Here is a 19,315-nt window from a genome sequence, read left to right as displayed (position 1 = left end):
CTCTTGAAAATGACCGATGATTATCACATTACCTGTGGAATATCCACGACTCAACTGGATGCTTTTGGAATTTGGTTTAAAGCGGTTTTCTCCCTATAATGTAATTAACGTTTTTATATAAAAAATGAATTTCAAGCTTGGGTAAACATAAGCATAGTGGATAATAGTTTTTCAATGAAGAAACAGAAACATTCTTATAGTTCTAAACCTCATAAATTGAAACACCAAATATTTTGCTGTACAGAATGTCGCATTCTATTGTTTGAAACAATTGCGCGAAAAAGCACAGTTTGAAAATAACAACATTAACAGCCTTACGTTACGAAAGAAACTTCGAGCGGTCTGTGTTTTGGATCCAAATCCTTTTGTCCACTTTTGAACCAAAAAACTAACCAAATCTTGACACATTTTAAATTAACAATCTCAGAAATACACATGTTTGCTTTTAAGAAATAATTAAAAGACTTCTTATTCAGACAATACTTCAAACAAAAACAATAAGACACTTTGACTTCACTTTGATCAATCAATACATGACAGCCACATTAGATACACCACCAGCCTCTTCATTCCAAGGAAGATCTAAGCAGAGTTTGCCGTCAGCCAACCAATCGAAACCCACTTCACCACCGTTCAAGAAACATTTCTTTGGAGACACATTTGAGTAGGCCATGAATTTTCCTTCACCTTTAACTTCAATCTTGACACCAATTTCAGATTCAGAAACAAAATACTCAAGTTCTTGAATTGTGCCGCCCATATTGAACATGTTAGTCAGGCCAATTGGAGCAAATTTGATGGTGGGTCCTAATTTCTTGATAGGCACAAAGCTGAAGAGCTCAAATGTAGATGGTTTGAGAGTGACTTGGATTGCATCAGAATTTGGAGTCATAAACAGCAGTTCCTGTGCTTGGCCGAGATAGACAATATACTCCTCTGCCTTACCCATTTGGGCAGCCTCTAGTTTCTGGTCCCATTCGATGTCAGTTACATGAACAGAACCAGACATTGGCTTGTAGCAGTCAGAGTGGCCTTTGATCCTTTGCTCCTTTGGGTCCCATCCTGCTCCTTGGCAGTTGAAAGCTCCAATCACACCTCCATACTGCAAAAATACGTGGCAATCGAGTTTAATTTCCTTCAATGATCGGATAATCATATTAAATAATATTACTCAATTGACATTGGCACAATCTATTGCTTCTGCCTTCAACTAATATACGGTGACCGTGATTTAGATTTTGTAACATTAAAATAATGATAAGTCCTACCTTGTTGAAGTTCCAAATCTTGAGAATAGTTTTCTTGTCAAAAAGAGGGTTCTTGAACAGACAATCTCTAGTGGGGAGGGCAAAGTGCTGGCACTTAGGAATGGTACCATCAGGATACACAAGTTTCTTGAGGAGGTCAAAATCATGACCATCAACAGAGTCACTAACATAAATAGGTCCGCCACAAATGGCCCTTGATCCAGCATGGAACTTGGCACATAGGTGGTCTGATTGGAACATATCCCAATCAGGTTGTATGATCTGTCCCATCCACATGCTGTTATAGGCACAGTGGATCATATGAACTCCTTGTAACCAATAAACTCCCATTGGATCACCATTTGGATCCTGGAACCAAAAGTCATCGCCTGCCATGAATAGAAATATAAGAGCCAGGTACCAGTATTCTAAGAATTGAGTGTCCAGTAGCAGTCTGTGTCCGGATTTTCTTACCTACTCTTCCCATGGATATCTGCTTTGTCCCGAGGAAGAAGAAATCATTGCATTGTTGCATACTAGAGATAAGTCCAGTTCCTTTGAAATTCTTTGAAACTGAATCTGATAGCCCCTTATAGTAAGTCTTTGCAAGCTCAACACGACCTCCATAATCTTCAGACACATATTCAAGTGACTGCATTCGAAAATTTAGTCACGAAATAAATAATAGAATTTCAGACATATATCTAAATGACAAGGACAAGTTTGAACTCAGCAGATGCCTAATTAACTAAAAAATTGCATTATTTTTTTAAAACTGTAAAAAGAAAGACAATATGATAGTTGATTGATGAAGAGCTTACATGAATGACATCAACCTTGACACCTGTAATACCAACATTTGAAAGATAAGAATGCATAGAGTCGTAGAAATCTCCAGCTCGATTAGGATCAACAAGTCCAATTCCACCTTCAACAATTTTGACCACTGCAAGATCTTCCATTGTCCCATCAAGACCAGGAGACAATTTACAAGGAACAATTTTTGAATTCAAATGAGTAGTTCCTGGCCTAACTCCACCCCAAGCACCAAAAATAGCATGCCACACATATATATCATCCAAACCCTTAAATTTTGTTCTCAAATCCCTTGTTAATGCCTTCATTCCATAGTTGTCCCTCTTGCATGAACAACTTCCACATCCTTCACTAGAATAAAACTTTTCTTCTTCCCCAAATATCGCATCCAATTCTTTCTTCAACTTCTGAATTTTACTTTCAAAAATTGATAAATCAGTAACACCAGACTGTTTTGCCTTATCAAGTTCCTTCTCTGCATGCTCAAGTTCAGTTGCCTTAGAAATTAACATCTTAGGCTTCTTTGGGTCAAATTTAGGAGGATTGGGACCTAACATAGATCCTTCTTTGTATTTCCTAAATTTCTCAGATTCATCAAGCCTATGAAGCCTCGCTGTCATTTGGGTACCACCAAGAACAAGGTTTTTAGTGTCTTGGTTAGGTTTTTCACTATCATAATTGATACTTTGCCAGCCATCATCAATGATAACAAATCTCGGTGAAACACCACCTTCAACAAAATCATTCACACCATACCATATACCAGAAGGCTCTACAGTTAAATAAAATGCATCCCAAGTGCACCACCCAAATTTATCTATCAAAGAAGGAACAGATTTCTCTTCCAAAAGCCTAAAAGTGTTAAGATGGACCCTTAAAGCACTATAAGCCTCTTTCATAATATTATATGGATTTTCAGACACATGAACATATGCAATAGCATTAAAAGATGACGCCTTTACTCTTGTAGAGCCACTTTCAGCACAAATCATCACATGGCCATCATTGCCAGGATGAAGAGCAGACCTAAAATTCCCTTCAATAGTAGGAATTATGATGACATAAGATTTTATTTCAGGGACATTAAGGAGAACCCATTGGGTTTCCATTTGCAAATCAGACCCTGAATCTCCAACCCACATAGTAGACCACCATGTTTTGAATCTAAAAACGGATAAAAAATCCCTATGAGAAAATTTTCCTAGGGAGTTCATTAATCTATCTGAAGGTGAATCTTTGTGGAATCCAAGGAAACCTCCTCTGTTAGACAGAGAAAGGACTCGCTGGAGCAGGGGAAGTGGAGCATCAGATTCAGAGGAGTTACAGATAGAAGAAAATGGAGAAAAAACGACATTGCTTGGAACATCAGAGAGTAATGGGAAGCCTGCAACACTAAATTTTCCATTTGACAAATCAAAGTTTTTGTCTAAACTCTCTGATTTAAGGACTTTGGGGAGTGAATTAGCAGGATCATTTGGAGGAGCCATTTCTTAAAGAAACAGAGGAAAACAGGGTATTCAAAGAGCAAGAATATAAAAGGCAGGGGAAAACCCTAGTGTTCAATATTGCAGGAGGAAGAGCTAATGGTTTGTATCTATATATAAGAAATTTCAAAGAGAACCCGACGTAGTAGAAGAATCTTTAGATCCTATATATATACTTAACACTTGAAAGACGTGAAGGAAAGTTTCAAGAGGTTTGATTTATCCTCCGTGTGCAACGGATATGTGCAATAGAATCTTTTATTTATACAATTCACAAATATGGAAACTGCAACCAGAATATCAAACTAGGCAAATAAAGAAAAAAGCAAAAACTGCTAACAGAATTCAGTAGAGGAGAAGAATTGCTTGTGCGGAAGGGAATATGATTATGTAAAGGGTAAACACATGTATTTATAGAGAAAAATTGAACAGTGTCCAGTGTCTGAAAATTTGAATAAAAAATAGAATCAAGTGACCTGGACTGGTCCGTTGTGTCGCTGATGTTATACCGACTCTGTCTTTCTTCTTCCCTTTATGGGTAGAACAAAGCTACCACAGAGATGCTCTGTTTCCATCCATTGACAATGACTAGAAGTTTATTATTCAATGTCAGAAATCCTCGGGGAAATTAATATTAATATCTAGACAATGTAATAAAGTGATGTATTATGTATATGATTATCCATGCGTGTCACTTGCAATGCATGCATGGACTGCATGAGCGTCACTTTTGTTGGGCCAGCAGCTTCGAATCTGGACAAGCATTTCTCGAGGAGCTCTTTTATATAATTTTTTTATATTACGCTTTTTAATGAAAAAATAGCTAGTTAGATTTATTTATTTTTTCAATGTTCATAAATATAAATATTTTTTAATAAATTTTACATCAAGGTCATGCTCGCTGATGTGGTATTTAGTGCTTTAATTTATTTTTATTATTATATTTATATTGGTGTATATTTTGAATTTGAAATATTATGGGTGCCTTTAATATTTGATAATAAATTGCCCAGAGTTAAAATACAAAAATAATCAATTTTATCCAACATGATTTAATAATTTTAAAATTATCTCCAAAATTATAAATATGTAAATAAATTAATTTAAAAATATAAATAATTACAAATTCTAGAATTTCAGTATGTGGGAAACATTAATGGAGGAACTGTTTTGGGTTATATTGCTACGTAATACATTAGAGAACCGGAAAGTTCCACGTGGGAGTAGACGTTATATATTTGACTTTTGGGGAAGACCTTCCCTAACAAAAATTAAGGAAAATGATGATGCGATGCAATTTTCTCGAGTAATCTTATTGATTTTTCACTATATATATAATGTATTTTTGCTCTAAGAACTTTCTTGATATATCTTTGTATATTTTTATGGATCAAAACCCGGCTTATTTTTCGTAAAATTTAAGATTCCTTTCATTTTTGGAATATAATAAAGAATATTCATGATGAAATTAATTATTGAAACTGATTTTGTATTGAAGACTCAAATTCTCAATCTTCCGTGGATCTTGAATCTGCCTTCTTGCCTTATGCATGCATGATATTACTGGTTCAGACTTTAATATTTTTTTTGTGCGCTTTGCTTTCTTAGAAAAATGATTTATTTAATTCCTAAATAAAAATAAACAAAAAATTGAAGCTCACTGATTTTCGTGCAGCAGTTTTATAATAATAATAATATTATTATTATTATTTCTTAAATATATAATAACGTAAAAATACTGTGGAAAAGGAGGTTGGGATATTCTTTCTGGTTAACTGAAAGAGGAATCTGAAAAACAGTTTGTGATGTAGGTCGTGGATCTCTCGGGAACATTATGGGAGGTGGATGCAAGTTGCTATAATAATTTAATTTATAAAGTGGCTCATTATACTTTATCTAATTCCTTCTTTATTAAGATTGATAATTAATCTTCTCAATAAATAAATAAATAAATAAAATCCCACATGAGAAAATATTTGGAATATTAAAAATTGTTTAAAGTTCTAATTCTTCAATAGTACAAAGCCCATTTACAATAGGATTGGTTAAAGAAAAAGAATAGGATTTACTTTCTGGTTCTGTACTGATTGAGTTGGCCTCAGTTCGCTTTTTAACTTTTCGAGAAGATACCCAACTGAAAGGTCTACATACACAATTACAATGAAAGCACTTCAAATTCTCAAATTTTCAAGTATTGTCTATTCCGAATCTGGATAGTGATCACGATCCACTTTAAATATATTCTTGTGAATTCGGTTCGGGTCAGTAATCTGGCCCAGGTGGACCAGGTGCATATCAGTCAACGACACCCTTCTGATCTTTCCAAAGACAAAAGCGCTGTCGTTTCGAGACTGTTTTATTAACATATATATATAATAAAATTTCTAACTGAATTAATATTTTTAACTAAATTAGGTATCTAAGATATAGCAATATCTATATCAATAATTATTTTATTTGCTTCTTTCTTAATTTGATTTCTTTTCTTGTAATGAATCTGTGAATTGAAAAGTAGCTACCATATAATTATTCGCCATATTATATTTAATTTATCATTCTTTCATAAGAAATAAAATCCTAATTTTACAATTTATTTAAAATACAATAAATTGAATTAATTACTGCAAATTGCATAAATAAAATCATGAGTTTCAAAGAAACAATTCAAATAATGTTTTGCAAATCAGAAGATGAATTTCATTCAATGCTAATAGGTTGTTATGATGTGTTAATATTTGTTGTTATTATAATACGTTAATAGCTAAGCAAAGGTTATCAACTATTTCACAATTTGTTATTTTATCTTTTAATTTCTTATTTTATTTTTCTCAAAAAAATTATAATTCTTTTTTTGATACTAAAAAATTGATTAAAATATATAATTTCAACCAATAAAATTCTTTATTTTTTCAATTAATAAAATTAAATATTATTATTATCATAACCATATTTACATAATATAATTTTTTATTTTATCTCATAGAATTTAAATTTAAATAGAAAATAAATATAAGCAATCAAATTAAATTACCTTATATTTTCAAACAATAAAATTAAATCTTAAAGATATTTTTATGAAACCACAAATTTAATAGGGGTATTTTTGATAATTTTAATATTTTCCCATTCTTTTTTTTTTAATTTAAGAATCAATCTCATTTTATGTATTACAGGTCATAGATTATTATAGATAGATTCTTATTATATTTAAAATATATCAATATAATATACAATATTTAGATAATTATTTTTAGTTTCATATGTTTGGTCTAAAAGCGGGGTCATGAACCCGATCTAGATAAGTGTTTTCAAAAATTAATATCTTATTTAATTCGTGAAATGGAATAGAAGAGGGAATTTACTTGTCATACCATTTATGTTTTTCGTAAATTTTGGAAAAAATATTTACTATAAACAAATAAATCATTTCATATTGCAAAAAAAAGTGATTTCATAGAAAATTATTTGGCACCTAAATTTGGACCAAAGCTAAGAGGTACTCTACCCCTCCATATTCCATTTTATTTCATAAATCAAAAAAGGCCTAAAAGATTAGTTAGCGCAGAATCCCAAAAAGGTTCTTACTTACCTTCTAAAGTTCTAAAGTGGCGGCCATTAATTTGAATAACAATGAGGTTAGGGAACATAATTTTCATCTTCACTTGCTCGTAATTGCTGCATCAATTTTTCTCATACGCCATTCATCGAACAAATAGTGTGCATACAATCAAATTCATTGCTCATCAAGAATCCAATTGGCCATAATAGAATCTACATTACAAGTTAACTTTGAAATATTAATTTTGCCTGCAATTACAGAAACAAAATTTGTCTCAAACAATCAAATTCATTCCTCACGGCAGAACTTGAAATGGTCTCTCCTCACAAGATGGTAAGCATGTTTAGTGAACAACCTTTCCCAATTTTCGGCGAGAGAGAGGTGCTGTCATGTCGTTTCGATGATATCGAGTATGATAACAAGTAAAAGTAAACTATTAATTAGACCTGATAGTGCCATACAATTAATTTGCGGTGTGGTTGAAGAAATTGAATGTTTTACAGCTCAACAATATTTTTGAATATGAATTATATGTAGGACAACGACGACTGGATTGCCAATCCCACCTACTGTCTCCTTCTTCTCTTACATACAGTGATAGATAGATTAGATTAGGTGTACGGAACTAACCTTTCCAGCAGTTGGAAATGCGAAGGAATAATCATTCTTCCTCTTCTTGCATATCAAGGACAATTTTTCTGTCCCACCTTCGAAATTTTCCGGCAAAAGATTTCCTGTTCTAATTAGGAAACTTGAACCTTTTTTAGATTTACAAAAAAAAAAAAAGTGTACTTTTTTAGCAATTATGGAGAATTCGTTCTACAACATATAGAAATATAAAGCTCAAGATATCGTTTGCTTTAATTAGCATATAATAGAAAAATCATCAGAGTCAAAGGGTTAAGTACACAAGTTCAACTACACAATGTAACACCAACTATCAACTAACACAGTCGCAGAATCGCTTCGCAGAGCTATTTATATATATGATAACATAAATTATACTTATCTCATATAAAGCTCCTAATCGCACTTGACAGGCCATTAAATAAAAATGAAGAATCTTCCTTCATTTCTGTTCGCCGTGCTGTTATTCGCACTGCTACATTGCTGGAGTGGCTCTGAGGCTTCGGATTGTCAATATTCAAAGAACCACGTCGCGTACACTATCACTGTTGATAAATCAGGCAAAGGAAATTTCAGTTCAGTTCAAAGTGCCATTAATCATATTCCTGAAAGGAATACTCGGTGGATACGTATTCGAATTTCTTCTGGCAAATATAAGTACAACAACAGTCTATTCTGTATATTTAACCTTTATTTACAGCAACATTTATTTAAAATTTAAAGTGTCGTTCTTTCTAATTTTGTTTTTCTCCATTTCCTTTCGGGTGCAGTGAAAAGGTTACAGTTCCAGCGAGGAAACCATGCATTGTTTTTGAGGGAGCAGGCCGCCACTTGACGAGTATTGAATGGGGTGATCACCAAGATACAAGTACTAGTGCTACCTTCACTTCCAATCCTGATAACATTGTAGCCAAGGGCATTACATTCAAGGTGATGAGAACCAATTACTCGTTTTTAAAATTTTCTTTTTTCTTCTTTTTATGGTTTAATAACAAGTTATATAGGGTAATATTTTAATTAATTGATTGGATGTAATTAACAATGCAAAAAATGTTATTAATTTGGAATTTTTGGATTTTTTTTTTTTTTTTTTTTTAATGATTGATCAGAACACATACAACTGGGGAAAAGCAAAAATCACTAATTGGAGACAAGCAGTTTCTGCAAGATTAAAAGGAGATAAATATGCTTTCTATGACTGTGCTTTTCTAGGATTACAAGATACTTTATGGGATGAAAATGGTCTTCACTACTTCAGGGGATGTTATATTGAAGGTGCAGTTGATTTCATTTTTGGGAAAGCACAATCAATTTACGAGGTTCGTATAAAAACTTTTTAAACTTCAAAAATAATTTTTCCGACAATATCTTAAATTGAGACCTCAATTAATAATAATAATAATAATTTTAGTGTTCAATCATTAAATTAAACTTCAAATCTTTAATTAATTTGAAAAATTTGTAGGAATGTGTAATATCAGTAAACATAGGAAAATACGAAAAAGAATCAAAAGGGAGTATAACAGCTCAGAAGAAGGAATGGCCAGAATATAAAAGTGGATTTGTATTTAAAAATTGTGTAATTAATGGAACTGGTAAAGCCATTCTTGGAAGAGCTTGGGGGCCTTATTCTACAGTGATTATCTATAACTCGTTCTTATCAGAAGTGGTAGATCCTAAAGGTTGGGATGCTTGGGAATACTATGGCCATGAGTAAGACTATTTTTCATGAATTTTTTATAATATTTTCAACAATTACTATATAGTGCGTTAATATTTAACAAAAATGTTGTTTAATTGCAGAGCAAATCTTACCTATGTAGAGGCTAATAACAATGGTGAAGGAGCGAACACGTCGATGCGAGTTTCCTGGTTAAAGAAACTCAGTTCAAATGAACTCAATAAGTTTCTGGATATTTCATTCATCAATGGAAATGAATGGCTTGACAAGATACCTACCTCATTCAACTAATATTAATTGATTCATCATTTGTATTTTCTATTGTTTTTTCTTTCATTCAACAAATACATTGTTAGTTGCAATCAAACGAAATAGTAAGGCATTTTCAGATATTTTCTTTTCTCTAGTGTAAATGACCTCTCAAAAAAATTTTTCCCTTATTTAAAAATTGTAAGAAAAAAATATTAAAGAAATCAAACTATACATTCAAGTCTAATTAAGGGGTAAACGAGCTTAGTCAACTTGCAAACTGTTTAAGCTCGGCTCGAAAAAGTTAAGCTCTCTCGAGTCTTATGATATTTTAGATTAGAAGTATATAAGGAAACTAACCTCTCCTGCAATTGGAAATGTGAAGGAAATCATTCTTCCTCTTCTCCCATATCAAGAAAAAGTTTTCTGTCCCGCCTTCGAATTTTTCCATATAGTCAAGGAAAAGGTTTGTGTCCTAATTAGGAAACTGGAACCTCTTTTAGATTTTTATTTTTTATTTTTTGCAATTGTCCACAATTCATCCTACAATAGAATACCAACTACCAACTAACACAAAAAATAAAATAAAGAAGAAAAAAAAATCAAAATCTTCCATCAGTCAAAAGCTGCCTCCCTTGAATTTTCTAAGTACTTACTGGTAATTTGTCAAACCAAGACATTCATGATCATTCACGAGGAAAAATAATATGGATAAGACTGTAATAATTTCTTCAAATAATATTTTTTTAATTAACTTGATACATGAGTGGTCCATACATTGAGTGTAAGCAAACCTTATCTAATTTTCTTTTAAGGACTTTGCTAAATTTCTTTCAACAACATAAATTTTATACTTGCTTTCTTTGCTTATATGTTAATTACTTAATAGTTTTCTAATTAATAAGGAAAATACAGTGTGAAAACACCCGTGTTTTCTCTGTACATAGCTATTTATGTATAAATGATAACATAAATCATACTTATTCCATACTGGGCGTAAGCAAGTCTTCCCACCTTTATATAAAGCTCCTAATCGCATTTAACAAGCCATTAAAGAAAAATGAAGAATCTTCCTTCGTTTCTGTTCGCGTGGTGTTATTCGTACTATTACATTGCTGGAGCGGCTGTGAGGCTTTGGATTGTCAATATTCAAAAAATGGCATCGCATATACTATCACTGTTGATAAATCAGGCCATGGAAATTTCACTTCAGTTCAGTTCAGTTCAGAGTGCCATTAATTCTATTCCTGACAGGAATACTCAGTGGATACGTATTCACATTTCTTCCTGAAAATATAAGTATAACAATCTCTTCTATATATGTAACATTTACTTTTATTTTACGTTGTCGTTTATTCTAATTTTATTTTTCTCCGCTTCCTTTCGGGTACATGGCTGCAGCGAAAAGGTCACAGCTCCGATGAAGAAACCATGCATTATTTTTCAAGGAGCAGGTCGCGATTTGACAAGTATTGAATGGAATAATCATATGAGTATACAAGTACTAGTGCTACCTTCACTTCACTTCACTTCTACATATGTTAATTACTTAATAGTCAGTAATATCAGTAAACATGGGAAAGTACTCGACAGGATTAGAAGGGAGTATAACAGCTCAGAAGAAGGAATGGGCAGACCATAAAAGTGGATTTGTGTTAAAAATTGTGTAATTAATGGGACTGGTAAAGCCATTCTTGGAAGAGCTTGGTGACCTTATTCTACTGTGATTATCTGTAACTCTTACCTTAAAAGAAGTGATAGATCCTAAAGGTTGGGATGCTTGGAGCTACGTTGGCCATGAGTACGACTCTTTTTTTAATGATTTTCGACAATATTTTGAACAATGATTATATAGTGCCATTAATATTTAATATTGTCGTTTAATTGCAGAGCAAATTTTACGTATGCAGAGGCCAATGATAAGGGTGCAGGAGCAGACACATCAAGACGAGTGTCCTGGTTAAAGAAACTCAGTCCAAACGCACTTAATAAATTTCTGGATGTTCAGAAATTCCTTCCCAATATTGAATTTTAAGACTATGGATGTTCATGTCTAATTGATAACAAAAATCAATGAATTAGTGTCTCCAAGACTCAGAAATTTTGTTGGGTAGGCAAGCAATTCAAATGTTTTTTAGCCTAACTTTTACAAAATAATTTTATGAATACATCTAAAATTACACATGAACACCAAGCTATGAATGTCCGTACAGTCAACAAATGTAATCCAAATTTAATATATGCAATTTGCCTAATTTCATTTTTCTTTTCAGTTAAAATGCCATTTTATTTTATGGTTGTTTAGTCAAAGAATCAAGTAATTCACAACTAAAATGGCAGTGGCATACGCAAATTGCACGTCAAAGATAATATTTTTTTTCCCCAAGTGTCTTATTGAATTGGAGTCACACAGAAGAAAATAATCACAAGAAAATTTTTAGAAGTTGAGATTTGATTCTTCTAGTTTTTTTGCACTCAATCCTTATAAAAATAATGAAATAATTATTAAATTGTAAATTTAACAAATAAACTTATTATTTAATTTAAGTCAATCCTCAATTATAGGAACACGTTCTTCTGTGGAAAATTTTATAATTGGGGTTGACGTTCATCTTACTCCTCCTATATTAATAATAGGTTTATTTGAAATTTCACAAAGATTAGAAAAAATATAATTACTTGAAAATTTTCTTTATACCCTAATATTAAAACTTAAAGATTCATATTTCAAAATTATAGAACTGAATGGCAATAATAATTATTTTATTTATTTTAATATTTGATTAACGGTAATATCGTGTATTTTTTAGGTAGAAATGCATATTAAATAGGGGTAGACGGTACATGAGACTCAAAATTTTTTACAAATATTTTTTTTCTCGTGAAAAGACAATAATACCCTTATTAGTTATATGTAACTTTGTTGGATTAGCTCCATACGTTGGATTTACAGGTAGTCATTATATATATTATGTCTTGGTTCCTAAAAGGCAGGGCGTCTAGGCCATTAGATTTCGTTGCATATACATATATTTTTCTGAAAAATATGCAGCTTCTCCATTCATTTTTGTGGATACTGGTTCTCTGTTCCAGTGTATGTAAAGCGTTAGATTGCCAATTAAACAAATCAAATAGCTTGAAAGTCGCATATACAATTAGTGTTGATAAGTCAGGAAAAGGAAACTTCACTACAATTCAAAGCGCCATCGATTCAGTTCCTGATGGGAATACTCATTGGATACGTATCCAAATCTCTCCAAATACATACAGGTAAACGAAAAAGCTGTAAACTTCAATATTTGCACTGTTAATTCATTAGTTAAGTGTCTATCTTGTAGCTTGTGATATGAAGAATCCAAATCCTGCCAAAAATTACTATAACCTTTTTAGAATTTTGCTCTGATGTGACAGAAATTGTTGGGTTTTGGCTGCAGGGAAAAAATTACAATTCCTATGAAGAAACCATGCATTTTTCTGGAAGGAGCAGACAAAGAGTTGACGAGTATCGAATGGGATGATCATGGAGTGACAGGGACTAGTGCTACCTTTAGTTCCTATTCTGAAAATCTCATAGCAAAAGGCATTAAATTCAAGGTATTTAAAAGTAAAAAAATCCCGAAGTTACTTCTATATATTATTAGCTTTTTTTAAAATTTTTTGTTTTTTTTGTTTTGTTTTGTCAGAACACATATAACTGGAATTTACCAGTTAAGGCAGAGAATTTCAGCTGGAGACAAGCAGTGTCAGCTAGAATAAGAGGAGATAAGTCTGCTTTCTATGATTGCGCTTTTGTAGGAATACAAGATACTTTCTGGGATGAGAAGGGCCGCCATTACTTCTACAAATGCTATTTTGAAGGTGCTGTTGATTTCATTTTTGGCAAAGCCAAATCTATCTATGAGGTAATTAGCCTATGTATTAAAGTCATTATACATAAGAATATTTTTAATTCTGGAAATTTTTTGAGCAATCACTTTTTTGAATTTATATACAGAAATGTTTGTTATCAGTTAACAAAGGAAGATATGATCCAGAAATACCTGGATATATAACAGCACAAAAAAAAGAATGGGCAGAGCATGAGAGTGGTTTTGTTTTTAAAAATTGTGAAATCAATGGAAGTGGTAAAGCTTACCTTGGAAGAGCTTGGGGACCCTTTTCTTCTGTAGTTATTTATAATTCAACCATATCAGAGGTTATAGTCCCTCAAGGTTGGAATGCTTGGGACTACGTTGGCCACGAGTAAGACGATCTTATTTCATAATTGCTTAAAATGTTCCAATAAATTAGCAATAAGACAAAACAAATGAGCTTTAATCTTAAGTGAATACCAATTAAATTATTATTATGTCATCAGGAAAAATTGATTAAGGTTGTTCTGATATTAATTACAGAGCAAATTTTACGTATGTGGAGGTTGATAACAGAGGACCAGGAGCAGAGACTTCCAAGCGGGTACCTTGGGTGAATCAACTCAATGCCAGTGAACTTAGCAAATATTTGACTTTGTCATACATCGACTCAGATGGGTGGCTTGCTGCGTTATCCAATATCTTCTGATTTATTTGGAGGGTTCAGTAGAAAATTTATACTCTGGTTAAATTTTTACAGTTGTAGTAAATTTTATCCATAATAATGTAATAATGTAGCATACACTATTATACGAAATTTTCATTTCAAATTAGCTGGAACTATAATTTAAATGATCTTTTTTAATCAAATATCAATCTCTAGTGGAAATTGTATAAGAGTTATTATCATGTCAATTGGATTAAATAATTTTAAAAAGAAAAAAAAAAAAAAAGCAGCTACTATATTAAATAAGATTTACTAAAACATTCTCCTTAAAAGCATTACCGAAAATGAAATCCATTAGATGAAAAAACAAAAATAAATATTAGGATTTTGACATTGATTACCGAATTTACGTTGATTATAGCCGAAATAATGTATGTTCAAAAAATTAACATAGATACGTAAGCAAACATATAATACATTCCTCTTCTTTTCTCTCCTTTTTTCTTTTTTTTTTTAATATATACATATAATTAAGTTGACGGAGATTTCGGGCAAGGAATTAACGCGAACATGTTACAAGCGGGCAACAAAACATTTGCAACCTCATACAAATAACTACAAAGGAAGCATTTGTACATTAGAGATTTGATCAAACCTCATAGTTTCGGGATGAGTTCTATCGTCGTGAAGTACAAGCAATTTTAGTGTGCCAGATTCTTTTAACCAGGCAGCGACAACTGATCCTGTTGATGTAAACCGACCTAAGTTGCATTCAGCTAATCGAAAGGGTGCACCCATGCTAGTAAGAAGCGCCTCGATAGCTCGCCTTAGTGTGCTATCACCAACTACCTTGCTGTGTTTGCCCCATCCAGTTAAAATGCTGAAATAAATAGATGGGGTTCAGATATTTTCTGAAGAAAGTTAAATTCAAGTAATGGAAACCATTGTATACCTTAATAATTTTGGCAATTCATGGCCCTCAAACACAATAGAGCGAATGTTCAGCAACCATGCATGAACCATTGCCCGAGCAGCACCAGAAGACATCAGATGCAAATCTAAGCAAGAATTAGACCACACGTTCTCCCATACTTGTCGACGTTTCCCTTCAAGCACAACCAGTTGGGCACCTCGTTTCTGAAAAGAATTTAGTAAGTATTGCACATGGTACAACCCAACTGAGCAAAAATAGGCTTCAATCAGCAAAAGCTAGTGGTCGACAAACCTGGCCAAAGTGCCACAGCATGTCAGTCAAAGCATTATAAAAGGCAGATGCTGTTGAAGAGTCCATCAACTTGACTTCATCAAATAGGGACAGTGCTTGCATCCAAACATTTTCTCTATAACCCATGAGAAGTCCATGTGCCACACCATAGACCTGGTTATCAAATAATCGAAGCTCCTCCAATAACATTGAAGCATCTTCAAAGGAATCACACAGACTGCATCCAGAGAGACACAAATGAAACTTTATCCGCATTTGAAGTTAAGTATCCATAAAAGTATCTAAAATAGTCTAGCAAAGCTCCACAAAATCAGGCATTTATACTTCTTCTAATCCTTGTTAAAAGAAATACCAGTACTTTCATCTGCGTGCTTTATTTTAAAATAGATGAACTATTACTTAGGTATAAGTGAACAAAGAACAAAGAAAAAGTCAGATAGGATGAACAGTGACCTTCCATTCACCATTACTCCCCGCAGAAGTTCATATATTGATTGATTTAGCATCAACCACAGGCCACATGCATCATTAAAGAAGAATCATGGCCCTGAAACCAAACACATTATTTCTTCCAATAAGCTAAAAACATTACTTTGATAAAATCTGATAAAAATTTTGCCACTGATAATTTTGTTTGATCTAATACTGCATTTTCCCCAGTCCCAAAATCTAAAGATAATGGAAGTCACATCAGTAACAAGTTTAATGGCATTGCACCAAAGCAACAGGATTAAAACACACTAAGTTCTCATTTCTAAAATGCATCAAATGGCAATTAACATTACTATAGCAAAAAGACTCCCAAAAATGGCATTTAACAGTACCTGCAAGCATTTAAAATGGCAGAGAATGTGACAACATTTGGTTTGATTTCCAGTTCATGCATCTTCTGAAAGACTCCCAAAATGCACAAAATTTCCTGCCTGCCCTTGTTCTTTACTTGACCTGAATTCTCAGCAGCAAGCTGCCCAAAAATCTTTATGATCCTATTATCCTCCCTATCCACAACTTCCTTCTCAGTAGCTTTCTGAACAACAGTCGAATTTGAAGATTTAACTTGCAACTCACAGGCTTCATCATTATCGTCAACCACACATTGTGGCGTTGCTGACCGGCCAAAAGCATCTATCACAGAATTATAAGTGACAACATTAGGCTTAATTCCCTCCTTAGTCATCTCATCAAGCAAAATCACTGCAGACTCCACCAATCCATTCTTGCACAAGGCATCTATTAGTGCAGAATAAAGAACAACATCAGCCTTCAGTCCTGCTTGCTTAAACTCCCTAAAAACCTCCATAGCTTCCTTATACCGACCACCTTTTGAGTAAACATCAATCAAGGTTGAATAAGTTAATATATTAGGTGATATACATGCCCCTTTCATCTCCTCAAACACTTTCCTCACTTCATCATATTTGCATTGTTTCCCATATCCACCCAAAAGCGCATTATAAGTCACAACATCTTTCCTAATACCAGAATTCTCCATCTCCTTACAAACATCCAAAGCCTCCTCAAACCTCCCGAGCTTAGAATAAATAGAAAGCAAAGTATTATATGAAATTCTATCCAAACCAATCCCCAAAAACTTCATTTCGCTAAACAAATTAAGAGCATCATCTAATCTACCAGCTTTAGCATAGCCATCAATCATAGTACTGTAAGTAACAACATTAGGCAATATATTCTTGCCAGGCATCTCAGACATTATCTCAAAAGCCAAGTCCATTTGCCCACCTTTACAAACTGCATCCAAAAGGGTATTATAAGTAAATATATCTTGAGCAATCCCTCTATTCACCATTTCACTGAACAAACCCCTTGCTGCCTCCCATAGTCCTCCTCTACTACATACAGCAAGCAACGAATTAAATGTAATTCTATCTGGTTGCACTCCATTTTTCAACATTTCATCAAAAATCTCCACTACTTTATTAAATTCTACACCCCCTTTACCACAAGCATCAATCACAGCATTGTAAGTGACTAAATTTGGCTTCAGCCCGTAATCTTTCATTGAATCAAAAACCTTAATGGCCTCATTACAATAACAACTCCTCCCATAAGCACTAATTAAAGCAGAGAAGGCATAAACAGTGTTACCATAACCCTCACTAAGAGCAGTCTCAAACACAGCCTTTGCAAGCTCTACTTTACCCAATCTACCGAGGGTAGATATCATAGCACTAGCTAATTTCCCTTGCTCGTTCTTCCTATTTTCTCTTCTAACTGCAAACTGAAAGCATCGAATCGCTTTAGAAGAATCTCCTCGGTTTCCAAGCTCTCTAAGCAAGTAAATATAATCATCTGTGCCACAAAACCGAGACTCGAAATTGAGTAACACATCCTCAAGGGCTTTATCGTCTTTCCCATACAGTATCACCTGCTGCAAAGCTTCCTCCGCAACTGAAGTATGGCGGGTGCCCATACTGGTTTTTGGGCGCCCGAAGTGAAGCTTTGACACAAATCGGGTGGAGCGGCGACCTGAGAAATCGGCTGCGAGCTCGGATTTCGAGGATTGGAGACGGGAGAGAGAAGGAAAGTTGGGGTTTTGGGTATGGGCGGCCGCGGCGGCGGAAGCCCCTGCTTTTGTTACATTGCGAGGCGAAGGAGAGATAGGGGGTTTAGCAAGAGAGACATTTTGGTTAGTCCAGCGATGGTTAGGGTTGTGGTGGTGGCTTTGACGGTGGTTCTTTAAATGGTTTTGCGGATAGGGGTGATTTTGATGATAAGTTTTCGTTGTCGCAGTGATTGGTGGCGTTGACGCCATTCAATTTCTTGATAAAGTTACAGTCTTTAAAGGTCAATAATTTTAGTTAGGGACAGAAAGGCTGTGATTCTTAATGTTAAAGTAGGTTTTTTTAGGGGAAGGAAGAAGGAGAGAAAAAGGCCATTGTTTGTATATGGTGAGAAACAGAGACTGTAGTTCTTAGAGATAAGAGAGAGGGGCTACTGCCATATTAGATGATTGAGCTGGCTGACTCAGTTGAGTTGAGTTGAGTTGCGACGTTTTGTTTTTCGGTTCAGACATTGGAATCTTCGCTTAATTTCCTTCTTTTTTTTTTTTTTTTTTTTTGTTTTATACCTGTCGCCATTTTCAGGGTTTTGTTTATATGTGGCAAAATTCAATGAATCTTACTTGCACCCCTACCTAAATTGCAGAGATTTAACTTTTTTAGTCAATCACCGCTGCTTGGGTCCCTGAAATTAGTAGGTCATTTGACTCATTGTGTGCGGAGTGTTTTGCTTACGTGGCTAATTACCAATGGTCAGTGGACTGAATTTTATCACTAACAAGTGACCGAATGATTCCTCAACTAGATGGCCCGCGTGTCACAACTTTTCGTAGATTTGGCTACAAAGATGGATTTAAACGCATTATAAATGTATATTTTCTTATGGGATTTTTTTAATTTATATTTGGTAGCCAAATTCACTTAAAACTGATTCTCTTACGAAGAACTCGTCTACATTTTTTTAGTTAATTTTAAAATATTCCTTCTCTTTTTTTATAATTTTCTATTTCTATGATATTTTTAGAAAATTAACATAATGTTTATTATCTTATTTTAATTTTATCTTTTTTTAGATATCTTCATTAAAGGATTAATTAAAAAATTTAATCAATTATCTTTATTTTTTTTCTACAACTAAAATAGTTGAATTATTTTCTTAAATTTTATTATACAAAATCCAAAAAATGTTTAATTGAATGGAAAAAAAGTAATAGTAATTTTAAGTTTAACTCTTACAAGGTTGATCAAAAGTCGATGTTTTTATATAATTTAACTTAATAAACATTAACAAAAAAAATCTTCAAGGTGTAAAAGTGGCATTTTAGTATACGAGAATAGAGGTACCCCATAAATACCGGAGCGAACGTTTAGAAGCTACTAGAACAAATAC

The 19,315-nt window shown here is 33.3% G+C and overlaps 4 protein-coding genes and 1 pseudogene across 4 annotated transcripts; 3 read left to right on the top strand and 2 right to left on the bottom strand.

The window, feature by feature from the left end:
• Positions 1 to 319: 319 nt before the first annotated feature.
• On the bottom strand, positions 320 to 4,132 carry STS (stachyose synthase). Its single transcript, XM_012227537.4, has 4 exons — positions 2,069 to 4,132; positions 1,722 to 1,899; positions 1,269 to 1,636; positions 320 to 1,102 (listed from the first exon to the last, which is right to left on the bottom strand). The coding sequence occupies exons 1-4, from the start codon at positions 3,548 to 3,550 to the stop codon at positions 527 to 529; spliced, it is 2,604 nt and encodes an 867-aa protein (XP_012082927.1). The 5' UTR covers positions 3,551 to 4,132; the 3' UTR covers positions 320 to 526.
• A 3,935-nt stretch (positions 4,133 to 8,067) lies between these two features.
• LOC105643313 (putative pectinesterase 55) lies at positions 8,068 to 9,806 on the top strand. Its single transcript, XM_012228414.4, has 5 exons — positions 8,068 to 8,390; positions 8,504 to 8,663; positions 8,843 to 9,052; positions 9,199 to 9,446; positions 9,537 to 9,806. The coding sequence occupies exons 1-5, from the start codon at positions 8,161 to 8,163 to the stop codon at positions 9,703 to 9,705; spliced, it is 1,017 nt and encodes a 338-aa protein (XP_012083804.2). The 5' UTR covers positions 8,068 to 8,160; the 3' UTR covers positions 9,706 to 9,806.
• A 564-nt stretch (positions 9,807 to 10,370) lies between these two features.
• Positions 10,371 to 11,698, top strand: LOC149496496 (putative pectinesterase 55; annotated as a pseudogene).
• A 917-nt stretch (positions 11,699 to 12,615) lies between these two features.
• Positions 12,616 to 14,384, top strand: LOC149496495 (putative pectinesterase 55). Its single transcript, XM_089721062.1, has 5 exons — positions 12,616 to 12,933; positions 13,098 to 13,257; positions 13,347 to 13,565; positions 13,658 to 13,905; positions 14,058 to 14,384. The coding sequence occupies exons 1-5, from the start codon at positions 12,635 to 12,637 to the stop codon at positions 14,221 to 14,223; spliced, it is 1,092 nt and encodes a 363-aa protein (XP_089577188.1). The 5' UTR covers positions 12,616 to 12,634; the 3' UTR covers positions 14,224 to 14,384.
• A 194-nt stretch (positions 14,385 to 14,578) lies between these two features.
• Positions 14,579 to 18,441, bottom strand: GUN1 (s uncoupled 1). Its single transcript, XM_012227536.4, has 4 exons — positions 16,231 to 18,441; positions 15,407 to 15,623; positions 15,134 to 15,318; positions 14,579 to 15,061 (listed from the first exon to the last, which is right to left on the bottom strand). The coding sequence occupies exons 1-4, from the start codon at positions 18,177 to 18,179 to the stop codon at positions 14,797 to 14,799; spliced, it is 2,616 nt and encodes an 871-aa protein (XP_012082926.1). The 5' UTR covers positions 18,180 to 18,441; the 3' UTR covers positions 14,579 to 14,796.
• Between the last annotated feature and the right edge of the window lie 874 nt (positions 18,442 to 19,315).

The sequence above is a fragment of the Jatropha curcas genome, chromosome 5, assembly GCF_041381405.1.
Source record: "Jatropha curcas cultivar XTBG-Jc1 chromosome 5, XTBG_Jcur_1.0, whole genome shotgun sequence".
Taxonomy (NCBI): domain Eukaryota; kingdom Viridiplantae; phylum Streptophyta; class Magnoliopsida; order Malpighiales; family Euphorbiaceae; genus Jatropha; species Jatropha curcas.
Note: the sequence above shows the minus strand (reverse complement) of the source record. Positions and strands in the feature narration are given on the sequence as shown.